General features: G+C 43.8%; 1 protein-coding gene across 5 annotated transcripts in view; it reads right to left on the bottom strand.

Annotated features, from left to right (window-relative positions):
• Positions 1 to 14,631, bottom strand: part of TBC1D8 (TBC1 domain family member 8) — a 110,844-nt gene extending 96,213 nt beyond the window's left edge. For 3 of the 5 annotated variants that reach the window (XM_047068525.1, XM_047068526.1, XM_047068527.1), the window contains exon 1: positions 14,393 to 14,624. In XM_047068525.1, coding sequence (XP_046924481.1) covers positions 14,393 to 14,519 — 127 coding nt within the window. In that variant the 5' untranslated portion in view covers positions 14,520 to 14,624. Of the gene's footprint in view, positions 1 to 14,392 lie in introns of all 5 variants that reach the window. The other 2 variants (XM_047068530.1, XM_047068529.1) reach the window with 2 other exon arrangements.
• Between the last annotated feature and the right edge of the window lie 272 nt (positions 14,632 to 14,903).

Here is a 14,903-nt window from a genome sequence, read left to right as displayed (position 1 = left end):
ATCAAAATGGACAAGTGCTTCCAGGTTCACACTTAAAATTATCTTTTTTTATTTATCTTTTTATTTGGAAATAACTTCAAGTTTAAAGAAAAGCTTCAGGAATTAAAATAGGACAAAGAACAGTCATATACCTTTTGCCAAGAATCAGATTTGCCTACTGTTAACAGCGTACCTCATTTGCTGTATTATCTGCTCTTTTTCTCTTGATATGATGTGATAGGACGTAAGTACATACACACATTTTTTTTTCTGAATCATTTCAAAAGGAGACCTATTTCCATGGATAGGGGTATTTTCTTACACAACAATAGCATCGTTATCAACCTCACTAAATGTAACACACATGGTACTTTTATCTACCACTGGTATTCCAGTTTGGTCACTGATCCAACAAGGGATGCCCTTTGCAGCATGTTTCTCCTTCCAGTTCAGGACCCATTCTAGGGTTGGGCATTGCATTTAGTCATGTCTCTAGTTGCCTTTAATCCTCAGCCTTTCCTTGTCTTTACAACTGATGAAGACAAAGGTCCCCATCCCCCTTTTTTTGTTTTTGACAGTTTTGATCAAGTTATTCTCTTTCTTTCTTTTCTTTCTTTCTTGTGAGAGGGAGAGAGGGAGAGATTGAGCACGAGCAGCGGAGGGGCAGAGAGAATTCCAAGCAGGCTCCGCACTGTCAGCAGAGAGCCCAATGCAGGGCTCAAATCCACAAACCGTGAGATTGTGACCTGAGCGGAAATCAAGAGTCCACGCTTAACCAACTGAACCCAAGCACCCCTATTTTCATCTGAAATATGTATTCAAATTTATAGATTGTACACACAGTTTTAATCATTTGCTCTGTACTTAAAATGTACCTCTCTGAAGTTGTGATGGGAAAATCATCCAATTTATACAATTCTGATTCTAAATAAAACTTTTCAGAAATGTATACAGCAATATTATAACTATAGCATATTAGAGCATGTGTTCTCAAAGCTTCTGCAATTATGATCTCTTTTGGTGTGAGTAAATCTGCCATTCAATTCTCTCTGAGATTCTCCTTCCCTCCCTCTCCCTGCTTTACTCTCTCCCCCCCCAACCCTCCCTCCCATGCACACACAGACTTTCTAATAATCCTTCTGGTATAAATGGATGCTTGCCTATGGAAACTCTAGTCTTGAATCTTACCAAGATTTCAGGCACCATCAACACATTTCTGGCTTTGCCTATAGTTAAGGTTTCTGCAAATTTTAATTCAGAGAAAATAACTAAGTGTACTATTACATGGTTCTAACTTAACTTTTGGCTATGAAATATAGAGTACTCAAATCTAGCTTTCCAGGTAGTACAGGAAGTTAAAAAAATCACACAAGAAAAGCAACTTTTACAGTGGGATACACATCCTATCAAAGAGAATTTCCAGTTCCACAAGAGGCTCTCCAACCCCATTTATTCACACCTAAATGTTTTATTTGGATAAATGAAGATAAGCAAAAGGCTGCAAGATAAAACAACATCCACTTCGTGCAGACCTTTGCATTGCAAGCACCTAAGCAGTAGACCTCAGAAATGTAGCTCCAGCTACCATCGACCTCACCTAATAGTAATTCCCAAATTAAGACGCCAAAGTGTAATGTGATCACTCTTAGCCTCACCTGGCCATGAAGCTGACTCAAGTACATTACTTCAACCAGCAAGTGGCGGTACAGCAGACACACATCTCATATTTAACTTATCAAATTCAACAATATGCCCTGGCCAAAACGCAGAGGGGAAAACAACTGCTCACGCGGACTGCCCATCCGCCAAGGAGCACAGGCCCTGGTGTGAGCTCCCTGGGGAGCTGGAGGCTCTGGGCTCCACAGAGGCCCCAACTTTCCAGGAACTCCTTGTAACATGAGCAGATTACCAAGAAGGGGGCCCTGCTGATTTTAAGGGTAATTTTTCAAGCAATTTTTGTCCTTCATGTTGATTTTGGAACCTAATACCCACATTAAGAGGCAGCTCCATTATACTGAGATTAAACAGTATCCACTTTGAGCCCTAAATGAGTGTCCAAACTCTACCTCAAGAACATACAGGAAACTAAAGGTTAAAACAAAAACACACAGGTGCGCGCGCGCACACACACACGCGCGCGCGCACACACACACACACACACACACACACACACAGTTTTGGGACACTAGTTTTATTAAAACCTAATTTCTCCACCCAAATCCTTGCTGTGATTGAATCCTTAATATATGGAAGATCATGAGCTATAAATTCCTAAAGCAATCTTAATGCCTTGCTTACATTTTACATTTACTTTTCATTATAACAGCAATATAACAGAAACTCAAAATCCAAATTTGCTCACTATGCTCCCAGGGTAAGTGTAATATCCAAATCTCTACCTGAGGTTGAAATATGCTGTTTCTCCCTTGTAAAACTGTGTCTGTCATGCAAATACTGCATCTCAAGTGAAAAATTCCAGAAGTGCCTTCCAAATCTTTCATCATAGGCCAATCCCACTTTAGAAGGCTAACACATTTCCTTATGAAAACATCCCTATATCACAAACATTGGTGCACAAATTTATTTAAAACTCTGTTGAATGGACAGTAATAATAATTCAGGATAGCCAAACTTTCTGGTCAATCTTTGTAATTTACTAAAATGATATTTAATCTGTATTTTCCTTCTAGAAATAAATCCTATTGTTTGAATCCCAATAACATTACTGATAACAAAAGTTTTTTATTTACATAGTAAATAAATGGTAACCCACACACACAGGAAACTCAACATAGCATCTAATGCCAAGCAATTAACAACGAATTTTTAAGTTGCTATGGTTTCCTCGAATAATTTCTTTTGCCTGGTGAAACAATTACCGTCCAGTGCTGACCCAGCATCCCTGGGATCCATTTAAAATAGTTCATCCTTCTGGTGACCAGTTACAGATTCTTTGAGGTAATTTTTTTCCCCAGTACTCAGTATTTAACCTTATTCCCAAATCAAAATTCCTCGGGAATTGTCTTCTGAGGTCCTGCTCACCTGGATGCCTTACCTCCTTTACTGACCTATTCAAAGCCTAGCCATGACCACTTCAAGGCCCAGCAGCCACAGATGCAGCATTCAACAGACCTTCCATTTCCTGACAAAGAATAAATTTGTGGTTTTTCCTCTCTTTTTTTAAGTTTCTTTATTTTCAGAGAGAGAAAAACCCAAGCAGGCTCCGCACTGTCAACGCAGAGCCCAATGTGGGTCTTGAACTCATGAATCATGAGATTCATGGACCTCATGAGATTCAGGACCTCAGCAGAAACCAAGAGTCAGACACTTAACTGACTGGGTGACCCTGGAGCCCCAACAAATAATAAATTTATAATAACAACCAAAAACCTACCAAGTCCCACCTTGATAAAGCTGCTCACGTGCATGCCTACTTCCTCTCCACCCATCCACTCCCAAACTACTCTCCCTGAGGCAGCCAATGTCCCTCGAGCCTTTTCCATACCATACTGCAGAGTCCATCCCTCTCCCCTCCCTCTTTCTTGAATACACTTTTCTCTTGGCCTCTAGGAAATACACTCTACTCATTTCCTCCTGTTCTCCTGACCACTCCTCTGTCCCCTCTGTGTTTTCCTCCTCTACAAGCCTTTCTAGACAACTCACAAGCACATCAAACTGAACTTGTCCAGAACAGCTTCTCAGAGGCCACAGAGCTCTCACACATGTGCTTTCCTTTGCTCAGAAGGCCCTTTCCTCCCTGTTTTACCCAGCTAACACCATTCTAAGCACCCTGCAGGTCTTAGCTGACACAACAGATCCTCAGAGAAATCCTTCCTGACACTCCCAGCCTAAATTAGCTTCCCCATTATTCCTTCTCATCGCCCTCGCCTCCCTGAACTCACCACCATTTATAATTCTTTCATGGTTTAATAATCACTCCATCACTACCACTAGCTTTTTCCATCCCTTTAGATGATAAGCTGCATGAGAACACAGGGCCTGACACTGTTGAAAGAAACGTTCTTTTGGCTTTTTCTTCTTTAAATACAAATAATTAAACAGGGGTGCCTGGGTGGCTCAGTTAGTTAAACGTCCAATTCTTGATTTTAGCTCAGGTCATGATTTCACACTTGTGAGATCGAGCCCCACATTGGGCTCTGAGCTGAGCATGGAGCCTGTTTAAGATTCTCCTCCTTTCTCTCTCTCTCTCTCTCTCTCTCTCTCTCCCTCCCTCCCTCCCTCCCTCCCTCTCTGCCTCTCTCCCACTCATGCATGCATGTGCTTGCTCTCTCTCAAAAAAATAAAAATAAATTAAAAAAAAAAAGGGATTTTGACAACATATCTAGAAAACATAACAATTTGAAATATGAAATCTTCCACTGTTATTATAAAACTCTTAAAATAACACCAACTTAATAATTGTTTTTCAGGTTAAGAAACTGAGCCCCAGAAGAAATGGGTCAGTCACAGAACCACATCTCTGAGGTTAGGTAAGAGATAAAAATCATAAACTTGTAACTCTAAACCAATTTCTTCTCCAGAGGGAGGAAAAAAAAATCCAGGCTATCTTTTGATTTCAAATTAAAGTACCTGACTAGATTAGATGCATTTCTGAAAATAGTTCCTAAGCCTCCGTGAAATTGACACACCCCACACATGGTAGACATTTTGAAGGCTAAATATAGTTTACCGAGAGGACAAATATCTGAAGCATGGGTAATCCAAGAGTAATCATGGTCCACGAGGCAAGAATGAAACATTGCTTCAATGCCTCTCCTTATCCCCATTACACATACGGTGCTGGTAACCAGAAAAACTGCCAAGCTCTCCCAAATTTTAGATTCAGTCTACATTTTATCCAATTTACATGTGCATGTAAAAAAACAAATAATTCTACCAGGCTCAGTGAGAAACACAACAGCTCCCTCATGACCTTCCCTACTCCCACTTCCCAGCCCCTGAAGGAAATTGCTTCGATCCTTAATGGATTCTTTTTGCATTTACCTTCATATCTCTGATTGTATCACTAGTTCTTTTTTTTTATTATTGTTTATTTATTTTGAGAGAGAGAGAAGAGAGAAACAGACTACAAGTGCCGGGGGGGGGGGGGAGGGGAGGGGCAGAGAGAGAAAGGGAGACACAGAATCCGAAGCAAGACTCCAGGCTCTGAGCTGTCAGTACAGAGCTCCACACGGGGCTCAAACCCATGAGTGTGAGATCATGACCTGAGTCGAAATTGGATGCCCAACCTACTGAGGCACCCAGGCACCCCTATCACTAGTTCTTGAATTTATAGAGAGCTGAGCTTTGTAGTAAAACTATGAAACTTGGCTAACCTACACAACTTTTTATTTTCCCTGCAGTTAACAACTGCCAAGAATTCTTGGCTGATTTAGCTTTATCAATAATTTACCCACAATTCCTCTCCTAGTGCACAGACCTTCCTTCAACATGTGCAAGGATGGGAGGTGCTCTACCAATCTCTCTTCCCCTAGGACCTGTCTTGCAGCCTTTTGCCCTGCTCTCATCTGGACTGAGGGGTCTCTGAGCTGTCATTTTACGATTTCCCTTCACCATCATCCTGGAGATTCCCTTATAAGGACTTGTTTTTAAACAAGTAACAAAAAGCACAAACTCTTGGGGGAAAAGATTGTACCTGACTGCATGAAAATTAAGAATGTTAGTTCTTCAAAAGACCCAAAATTAAAAAAGTCCAGTCATAAAGTGATAAATTTTTAATACTTAAAAAATACAGAACACACAGACACATGTGCATGTACACACACAAACAACACACACACACACACACACACACACACACACACAGCTCCTAAATTAAGAAAATCATACTTCCTCATGTCTTTCAGGTTACTGAGCCATGTGACTTGCTTTTGCCAATATAAACTGAATAGGAGCTCCAGGTTGGCTAAGTCAGTCGAGGATGTGACTCTTGATCTCAGGGTCGTGAGTTCAAGCCCCACACTGGGAGTAGAGCTTATTTAAAATATATACAGGGGAACCTGGCTGGCTCAGTGGGAAGAGTGTGCAAATCTTGATCTCGGGGTTGTGGGTTTAAGCCCTATGTTGGGTGTACAGATGACTGAAAAAAAATAAACATTAAATAAAGTGAATGGAAGGGATAGGTGTCACTTCCAACTACAAGTTCTAAAACCCAACATGAGAGTCACCAAATTCCTTTCCCCCTTACCATGTAACCATGGAAGCATTAGGAATGGAGCCTCCATCAGCCCATCTTTGGATGCCTACAAGAGAACCTTGGGAACCCACATTGGATATACAACATGAGGGAGAAATAAACTAATGTGGATCCACAGAGATGTTTGGGATGTTTGTTACCACAGCATAACCTAACCCATTATGGCTGATATACCCAACAAGATCACTCACAGGTATATTCTCCAGAGAAGCTTTCACACATATGAACGTTATACAAGAATGTTCATAGCAGTATTATTTGTAATAATAAAAACAACTAGAAACCCAAATATGAGCTGACAAAAGAACGAATAAATGAGTCATTCCCATCAATGAAAATGAATGAATGCGGCTATATGCATCAACATGGCTCAATGTTAGGGAAACATTAACTATATATATACACATATATATGTAAAACTATAAATATAAATATAACTGGGATGTGGAAAACAAGCTTCAGAAAAAACAAAGTAAATTATTATTCCTTTTGTATAAAGTTTAAACAGCACACAAAACTCAACAATGTATTGATTAGGGAGGGGAATATAATCAGGAAAACACACAAGAGATCTCTTAAACATTGGAAATACTCTATTTTTTTAGTAACAGGTGATAGGTATTGTATTACTTATACTTTATATTTACATTATGTACTCCCATGCACACAGATTTCATATTTTAAAACTTTAGGCAAACTACCATCCTATTTATTATTTTTAAATGTCCATTCTCCATCAGTGACTACTTATTCAGAATAAAACCAACCACAAAATACAGTGCCCTTTCTTAAGGAGAACTTATTTGTGGCTGTTTATTTTGCTGCTGATTTTTCCTTCCTTTTTTTAAAGTAAAAAGCAGGAAGCAGAAAAATAAAATCTGGTGGAACAACAGACCCACCAAATGTTCAAGAATATTAATGACTCAACTTCACAGAGCTGTGTCAGTTGGCTGGTGATGTACTGGGGAAATCATTCCTGGGTCTGTACAGGATCATTTACATAAAGGTTACCAACGGGCAGTTCTAACAGCTGGGCTGGCGCAGCTGACAAACTACCGCTAGTCCTTACAGGCACGCAGGGCAGGCGTGAGAAATAGCAATGACAACACTCTATTATTTATTCCTGCCTTTTGCATAATTCCCATTTCCAGGATGATACAAAACATTTCTCAGCCTCAGAGGCTCACACTCATCAATTCTACTTGGACATCCATGTACTCACTAAATATTTACTGAGTGTTGCAGCAACAGAAACTGTTCCAGTGCTGGAGGCATGGTGGTGAGGGACACAGACCTGGGATCTCCATCCTGGAGATCATGGTCTGGTTCCCTAGAAAGTGATAAAGCCACAAAGGGCCACATCATGGGAAACAGTGGTGAGTGCTCTAAGGTGTAAAAGGATCAGAGGAGGGAGGGGTCCAGTGCCCCATCGCCAGGTAGCAGAGCTCAGGCTGAGATCTGAAGGGTGTCAAACGGAGAGAAGAATTAGCCAGGCAGAGGGGGAGGTGAGGGCACCCCCAGGCGGAGGGGACAGCAGGTGAAGGTCTTGGGAAGTGCCTGACAAGCTGTCCTTACCAGGAGAAGGTGAAGGAGAAAGAGCCTGAGAGGTCGTGCGGAATAATAGCTCTTGCAACACCCAAACAGCTGTTAAAATATGCTCAGGGCTGCTTTTCAATACAGATGATTAAAGTTTTTTAAGTTAGGGGGAAAATCTGTCTTGGAAATTTGATCAGATTTACTACTTTCATTTAAAATAAATTCCTCCTCTATCCAATGCTGCCAGAATATAGAGTCAAGATCATAAAATCCTATCCCTTCACAGCTAATAAATGAATTCTTTAAAAGCTACAAGCCTCTCAATCATTTTCAGCTCTTCCTAAAGAGTTCCAATTAGGCTGAAATGGCTAGCCTCCGCTACTGCACCACCCACACATTTGTACCTCATATTATTCCTCGAGGGACACAGTCTCTGCCTTGTTTGATTACCTAATTACAGTGCCCTTATTATGCCTTAATTAAATGCAACTGTTGGAAACCCCAACGTTTTATTAATGGCTTATCAGCCCTTAAAAACGTATCAGTTATTTTACCTGTATATCTGTATTGTAAGATATCTTCCAGTTTATGCTCTTAAAATCAAAGTACTTCCTTTGTGTTCCTTCCTTAATGTGCTTTTGGAAAATAAGACCAAAGCATGTAAGACTCTGGAGCCAATACCTGGGAAGTCTACACAATGCAAAGGCTGCCCAACTGAACTGAAGAATTTTGTTGGTAGTAAAGACTAAATCCACCAACAAATTCAAGGGCACCTGGCTGGCACAATCAGTACAGCATGCAACTCTTAATCTCAGGGTCCTGGGTTCAAGCCCCACGCTCAAGTGGAGCCTACTTAAAATAAAGTCAAGGGGCACCTGGGTGGCTCAGCTGGTTAAGCGTCTGACTCTGGATTTCGGCTCAGGTCATGATCTCATGGTTCATGAGTTCAAGCCCTACACATGGCTCTGCACTGACTACAGAGCCTGCTTGGGATTCTCTCTTTCCCTCTCTCTCTGCCCCTCCCCTGTTCTCTCTCTCTCTCTCTCTCTCATAAATAAATAAATAAACAAACTAAAAAAAAGTCAAAGAAAAAAAGGGCAAAAATCCACCCACAAATTCAGCTACCTGAGCAAGACTATAGCCAAGAAAGTCAACACTCAAGCTGGGCTTCACCAATTTCCAATTTTTCAACAGAGTTATTCTGAGCAAGGCTAGTGACCACACACAAATCCCTGGTGTCAGTTTCATATCCCCCCGTCTTTGGCACACTGTCCCAAAGCAAGTAGACAATTCACTCTGAGCACAGTCACTCAACGCCTGCAACACCGAAGTGAAGTTCCCTTTATTTACTAGGATTTAACAAAGGATTTCAAAGAAGCTCTGTAAAACAAATCCTGCTAGCACAAACTGCTATTTAAATATTTAACTTTCTGGGGCACCTGGGTGGCTCAGTAGGTTGAGCATCTGACTCCTGACCTCAGCTCAGTTCATGATCTCACGGTTTGTGGGATTAAGCCCTGCTTCAGGCTCTGCACTGACAGCATATAGCCTGCTTAGGAGTTTCTCTTTCCCTGCCCTTTCTCCACTTGCTCTCACGCTCTCTCTCAAAGAAAATAAATTCTTAAAAATAGTTTAAGATATAAACAAATAAATATTTAACTTTCTGGGATACCTGGGTGGCTCATTCAATTGAGCATTTGACTCATGATTTCAGCTCAGGTCATGATCCCTGGGTCACTGGATCGGGTCTGCACTGAGTATGGAGCCTGCTTAAGATTGTCTCTCTCTCCCTCTGCCCCTCTCCCCTGCCTACATTCTCTCTCTCTCTCAAAAAAAAATAATAAAACTAAAACAAAAATAAAAATTAATATTTAACTTTCTGGGGCACCTGGGTGGCTCAGTCACATTCTGGTTGAACGTCCACTTCTTGGTTTCAGTTCAGGTCATGATCCCAGGGTCATGAGACCAAGCCCCACACTGGGCTCCATGATGAGCCTGGAGCCTGCTTAAGATTATCTCTCTAGAACACCTGGGTGGCTCAGTCGGTTAAGCGTACAACTCTGGATTTCAACTCAGGTCATGATCTTGTGGTTAATGAGACTGAGCCCCATGTGGGCTATCCGTGCAGAGACTGCTTGGGATTCTCTCTCCTCTCTGCCCCTCCCCCTGCTTGTTTGCGCATGCATTCTCTCTGTCTCAAAATAAATAAATACACATTAAAATAAAGGTTCTCTCTCTCTGCCTCTTCCCTGCTTGCTCATGCATGCTCTCTAAAAAAAATTTATATTTAACTTTCCAATTATACTTATTAAATACTGCAGTAATAAGTATTTTTTATATCCTTCACTTTAATGCAAACTTCTTTACAACACTTTTATTCTAAGAAGCCCTCTTGTTAGTCAATTTTTTAAGTGTTCCTTCTCTTTTTTTCCAAACAGACTAGGTGGCAAGCCCAGATAAGCCCTTCATATAGTTCTAATCCTAAGCTTTGTTTGAATTGGAACCCTTGTGTATTGCTGGTAGGAATGTAAAATGGTACAGCCACAGTGGAAAAGTTTCTAACCCTCTAAAGTAAGCTTCCTTATTGTCCCTATCTTGAGGCTGTTACAACTAAGACTCAAACCAAATAAACTAGCACAAGGCCTCTCTATCCAGATTTGTAACAGACTTATCTTGACTCAAAGTCGCTATTTTCCACTACACCATACTTCCCCCTGTGACCCTAGCTACTTAGGAAATTGTTAGCTCCTAACTATTATAAATGCAATGACAGCAACAGGGGCTGAAGGTAAACATCCTGAAAAGTAGAAGCCATCAATATTTTCTTCAAATTACAACTTTTTAACTGCCAGGGTCTTTGGGAAAAGAACTACAAGGTTATACAGAAACGCACATAATAGAACTCGGAAAAATAAAATCCTTTAGAGGGGCATATCCAGGTGGTGACATTAGGTCTTTAAAGCTACATTTGTGCTGCTCATTTTAAGTGCTTCAGGGAGCACTGGAGGAGAGGGCAACAATGATGTGTTCTTCTGTCTGCACCTCCCAAATGCTAACTTCTCCCACTCAGTTCTCCCAGAGCTGACTGAACTTTCATAACAAACATTCCTATTCACCTGAAACTAATGTAACATTGTGTGATAACTACACTGAAATAAAAAAAATTAATAATAAAAAAATATTCCCACAGGTTGGAGATTGTATTCAAGTGAATACTTTTATACCTTGACTTCCTCCCTTCCAGAGCAAAATCACTTCTGTCCCAGGAGCTTTGGAAACATTTTATAATGCTGTATTCAGCCACACCATGTTCTAACTGGAGGATAAGGTCGCTGCCTCCCACTACTGTCCCCAAGCCCAGGATTTCCTTCTCCAAACAGGTCCCAAGGGGTGGTAACAGAGGCCGCCTGAGAAGCTGGTGCCATGATCCTTCCCTCTCAAAGGGAGCTACTTAAAAAAAAAAAAAAAAAAAAAAAAAAGACAGAAGGAGGAGATCTCTGTTTCCCATTGATTCCCTCCAGCTTTCCACAATGGTCAGACTACCAGGTAAACAGGAAGCCGAGGAGAGAGGAGAATGTTCCCATCCCATGTGATCAGCTCAGCCTCAGTCAGAAAAGCTGGGCCTCCACTCTCACCCAACTTTTAGCGAAAAGTAGAATCCATCATTCATGCATATGTTCTTCCATGTAGTCACCCTACAAATGTTTAATAAGCATATACTATGTGCTAGGCACCATCATAGGTAAAATACCTGCCCTCATAGAACAATCAGTAGGAAGAAACAATGAACAAAATGATCAACGATATTGTATATTAGAAAGTGAGAAAGGGCTATGGAGAAAATAAAACTGAAGATATATATAGGGAATGTGTGTATTAGTCGGAAGAGTGATTATATTCCTCAATGAAACAAAACCTTGTATTTCTGAGGGTAGGCAATTTTTAAACATGTCAGACTAAATGCCAATGGAGACCTCATATGTTTAAGCTCCTATGAATAACAAATTCAGAATCAGAATAAAAAAAAAAAAAGACTTCGTTACCACTCCCTTACATTTTATTTCCAACCCCTCTTAACCACCTCTACTTGCTTCTCTCCAAAGAAAAGCCTACAACCAGTCAGAATACCCATCATGCTAGCCCTCATTATCTTCATAAACTCTAAATTGCTCAAAATCTGCCAAATCAGAATTCTACATATTCTGAAAACCACCACCAACATTAAGCTGCCCTCTGTGTCACACAGTCTTGATTTTATAACATTCATAAGTGGTTGGGTTAGGACCAGCTCATTGGTGGATGTGGTAACTCCGGGTTGCTCAATCAGCACAGCTACGTTAGTTGCTACCCAGCTAAATGTCTGAAGGTAAAGCAGCCTAGGAAATGTCAGGCTTTCACAATCAACAGGAGGTTCAGAGTCCCTGAGAAATAAAGTGTCATCTGTCTTTTCATGGGGTATTTTTTTTTTTTGGTTGATCGTTATTGCCTTTAAGAATATTGTGCATATTCACTGTAAGCCCAAACCGAAGTATACACCAAGGAAGGCCAAAGCCACAGGTATGATAAAAGAGACCTGCTTGGTGCACTTGGGTGCCTCAGTCGGTTAAGCATCTGACTCTTGATTTTGGCGCAGGTCATGATCCCAGGGTCATGGGATCAAACCCAGCACTGGGCTACTTGTTGAGTTTGGAGCCTGCTTGAGATTCTCTCTGCTCCTCTCCCCAGCTGGCACTCTAACTCTAAAATTAAAAAATAAATAAATAGGGGCGCCTGGGTGGCTTGGTCAGTTGGGCATCCGACTTCGGCTCAGGTCATGATCTCACAGTCCGTGAGTTCAAGCCCCGTGTCGGGTTCTGTGCTAACGGCTCGGGGCCTGGAGCCTGTTTCAGATTCTGTGTCTCCCTCTCTCTCTGCTCATCCCCTGTTCATGCTCTGTCTCTCTCTGTCTCAAAAAAAAAAATAAACGTTAAAAAATAAATAAATAAAATAATAAAAAAGATCTGCTTGATTTTGGAATGCAAAAAGGAGGTGGACTGCATCATTTTGAGTTCATCACAGATACAGACTCTGGACAACAAAGCCAGGCTCTCTGGAATCTCCTGAATCTCCATCAGCATCATAGCTGAGGCTTTGTCCAGCTTCTCTGGACCTGTCTCCCTTGCTAGATGGCGAATAACCCGAAGTCTTTCCCAAAGCAGCCTCAACAGCACCCCACACAGTCAGCATGAACTAAGTGATGAAAACACTTTCTGGGCAGATGTTCCATGTTTCCCATTTCACAAACCTTCAAACCCTGTCCTTACCCTCTACTAAAGGAGACCATTTACTCCTGCCTCCTATACTAACTCCCTCCCTCAGAGCTTAAAACTGCTCCCAGAGCAGGCCCACCTGTCCTCACTACTCACCACCACCATAGGTAACCCCACTATCGCTTTCATCCAGATTCTTCAACTACCCCACTACTCTTTCGTCCAGAATGCCACCAAGTCATACCCACTCCTTGAGGCTCAGTGAAGTCCATCCTCTTAAGGAATCCAACTACCAGCTTTCTCACCTTCCGGGTTTAAAGTACAGGAAGGGTAATTCCTTTTGCACCTGGTTCTGTTTCAGGGCCTGTTGATCACATTCCCCCATTAAACTTTACTCCAGGAGGGCTTCCCCCAGAATAAGCAGACAGTGGAGTTACCAACAGTGAGGCCAGGGACCCAAGCTCAGTCCCTTGACCTCTCTCTCTCCAGCCATGGTCTGATTCTCAGTATAAGGAGGGATGTGATGGGAAAAAGATCTAAGGTCTCCTTTATTTCAGATTCCAAAATTCGGAAATTCCATATAGATCCTCTAGACACAAATGAAAAAGTCTAATAAACTGTTCTTCCATTGACCCATTTAAACAGGTGGCCCAACTACGCAAGCTGGCCTCAATTTTTTCAAATGCTTGATCTTCACGGAGCCTTGGATAGTAAGTTTTAGAAAAATTGCTTTGTTTTTTCATAAATTTTACAAGCCTGAGTTTTTTCCTCCTATCATTGCTTGGAAGAAACAAGTGGGGGAGGGGGTAACTGACCCGCTCAATTTTGCTACTAAGATCGTAAGCTTGGGATTCGCACTGCCTCGGCTTCTCCTCCGGGCGCGCAAACGGTCCCCAGCCTGCCCTGCCCACACGCCCGACAGCCGGGGATTGCCAGGGTCGGTGGCGGTGGGCCGTCCGTGTGTCCCCAGCCGAGACACCACCTGGAACGTCGGGGCGCATCCAGATGGCCGAGTCGGGGCCGCACCCCGCTGTCACCTGGCCCCGCACAGCGGCCTGCGCTCCTCCCGGGGCGGCCCTCGCTCCCTCGGCTCGAGCTCCAGCCGGCGCTTCTCTTTCGATTCCTGAGCCGAATCTGGCCTCCAGGCGGTCACTGGGCCAAGAGGCGAAGGCACCTGCCTCTCCCGCAAGAACGCACGAGCCCGCAAGTCCCTTCTGCCACAACCTCGACGGGGGCTTGCAAGAGAAATACAGAAGAAAGGAAAACAAGCCCGAGGCAGGGCCGTCCCGGCCCGGCGTCTCCCACGAAATCGCCACCTGCGATGCACCCCGGGCTGGGGGCCGCGGGCCCGGCAGGGAGCGAGGTCCGGGGCCCGGCCCGCCGCGCCCGCCCGCCCCGGCGCGCCCCTTACCCGTGAGGCGGCCACCCCCCTCGCCGTGCCCGCGGCGCCGCTGCAGGATGAAGTAGCAGCTGCTCTTCTGAGTCACCCAGAGCTTCAGGGCGTTCTTCAGCAGCACCTCCTCGGGCTTGAGCCACATCGCAGCGGTCCGACCGCGCCCGCGGGCCCCGGCTTACATCGCCCCGGCCGCCTGCCGCGCCGGGCCGAGCCCGCTCGGGAGGAGGCGGCGGCGGCGAGGACCGCAGCCAGCCGGCGTCCTGCGCTCTCAGAGTCCCGGGAGCGCGGCCGGCGCAGCTCCAGGCTCGCAGCCCGCGCAGCCGCGCAGGCCCCGCCCCCGTCCCGGCTCCGCCCGCGGCCCCGCCCCGGGCCCGCCCCCGGGCCCCCACCGCCACCCCGCCCGCTCCCGCGGCGCCGCCTGGGTTTCCGAGTCCCGGCCGCTCCAGCGCACAGTTCCGGAGTGGAGGGAGGAAGTCCCATCCCGGCTGCCAGGTTCCCCCCTCCTCTCTCCGTTGCGCTTGCGAGG

This window comes from Lynx rufus, unplaced genomic scaffold (assembly GCF_022079265.1).
Source record: "Lynx rufus isolate CCGP_SWC_20201006 ecotype Redwood Valley unplaced genomic scaffold, mLynRuf1.p SCAF_8, whole genome shotgun sequence".
Lineage (NCBI taxonomy): Eukaryota > Metazoa > Chordata > Mammalia > Carnivora > Felidae > Lynx > Lynx rufus.
The sequence above is the reverse complement of the archived record's forward strand: the minus strand, read 5'-3'. Positions and strand labels throughout refer to the sequence as shown.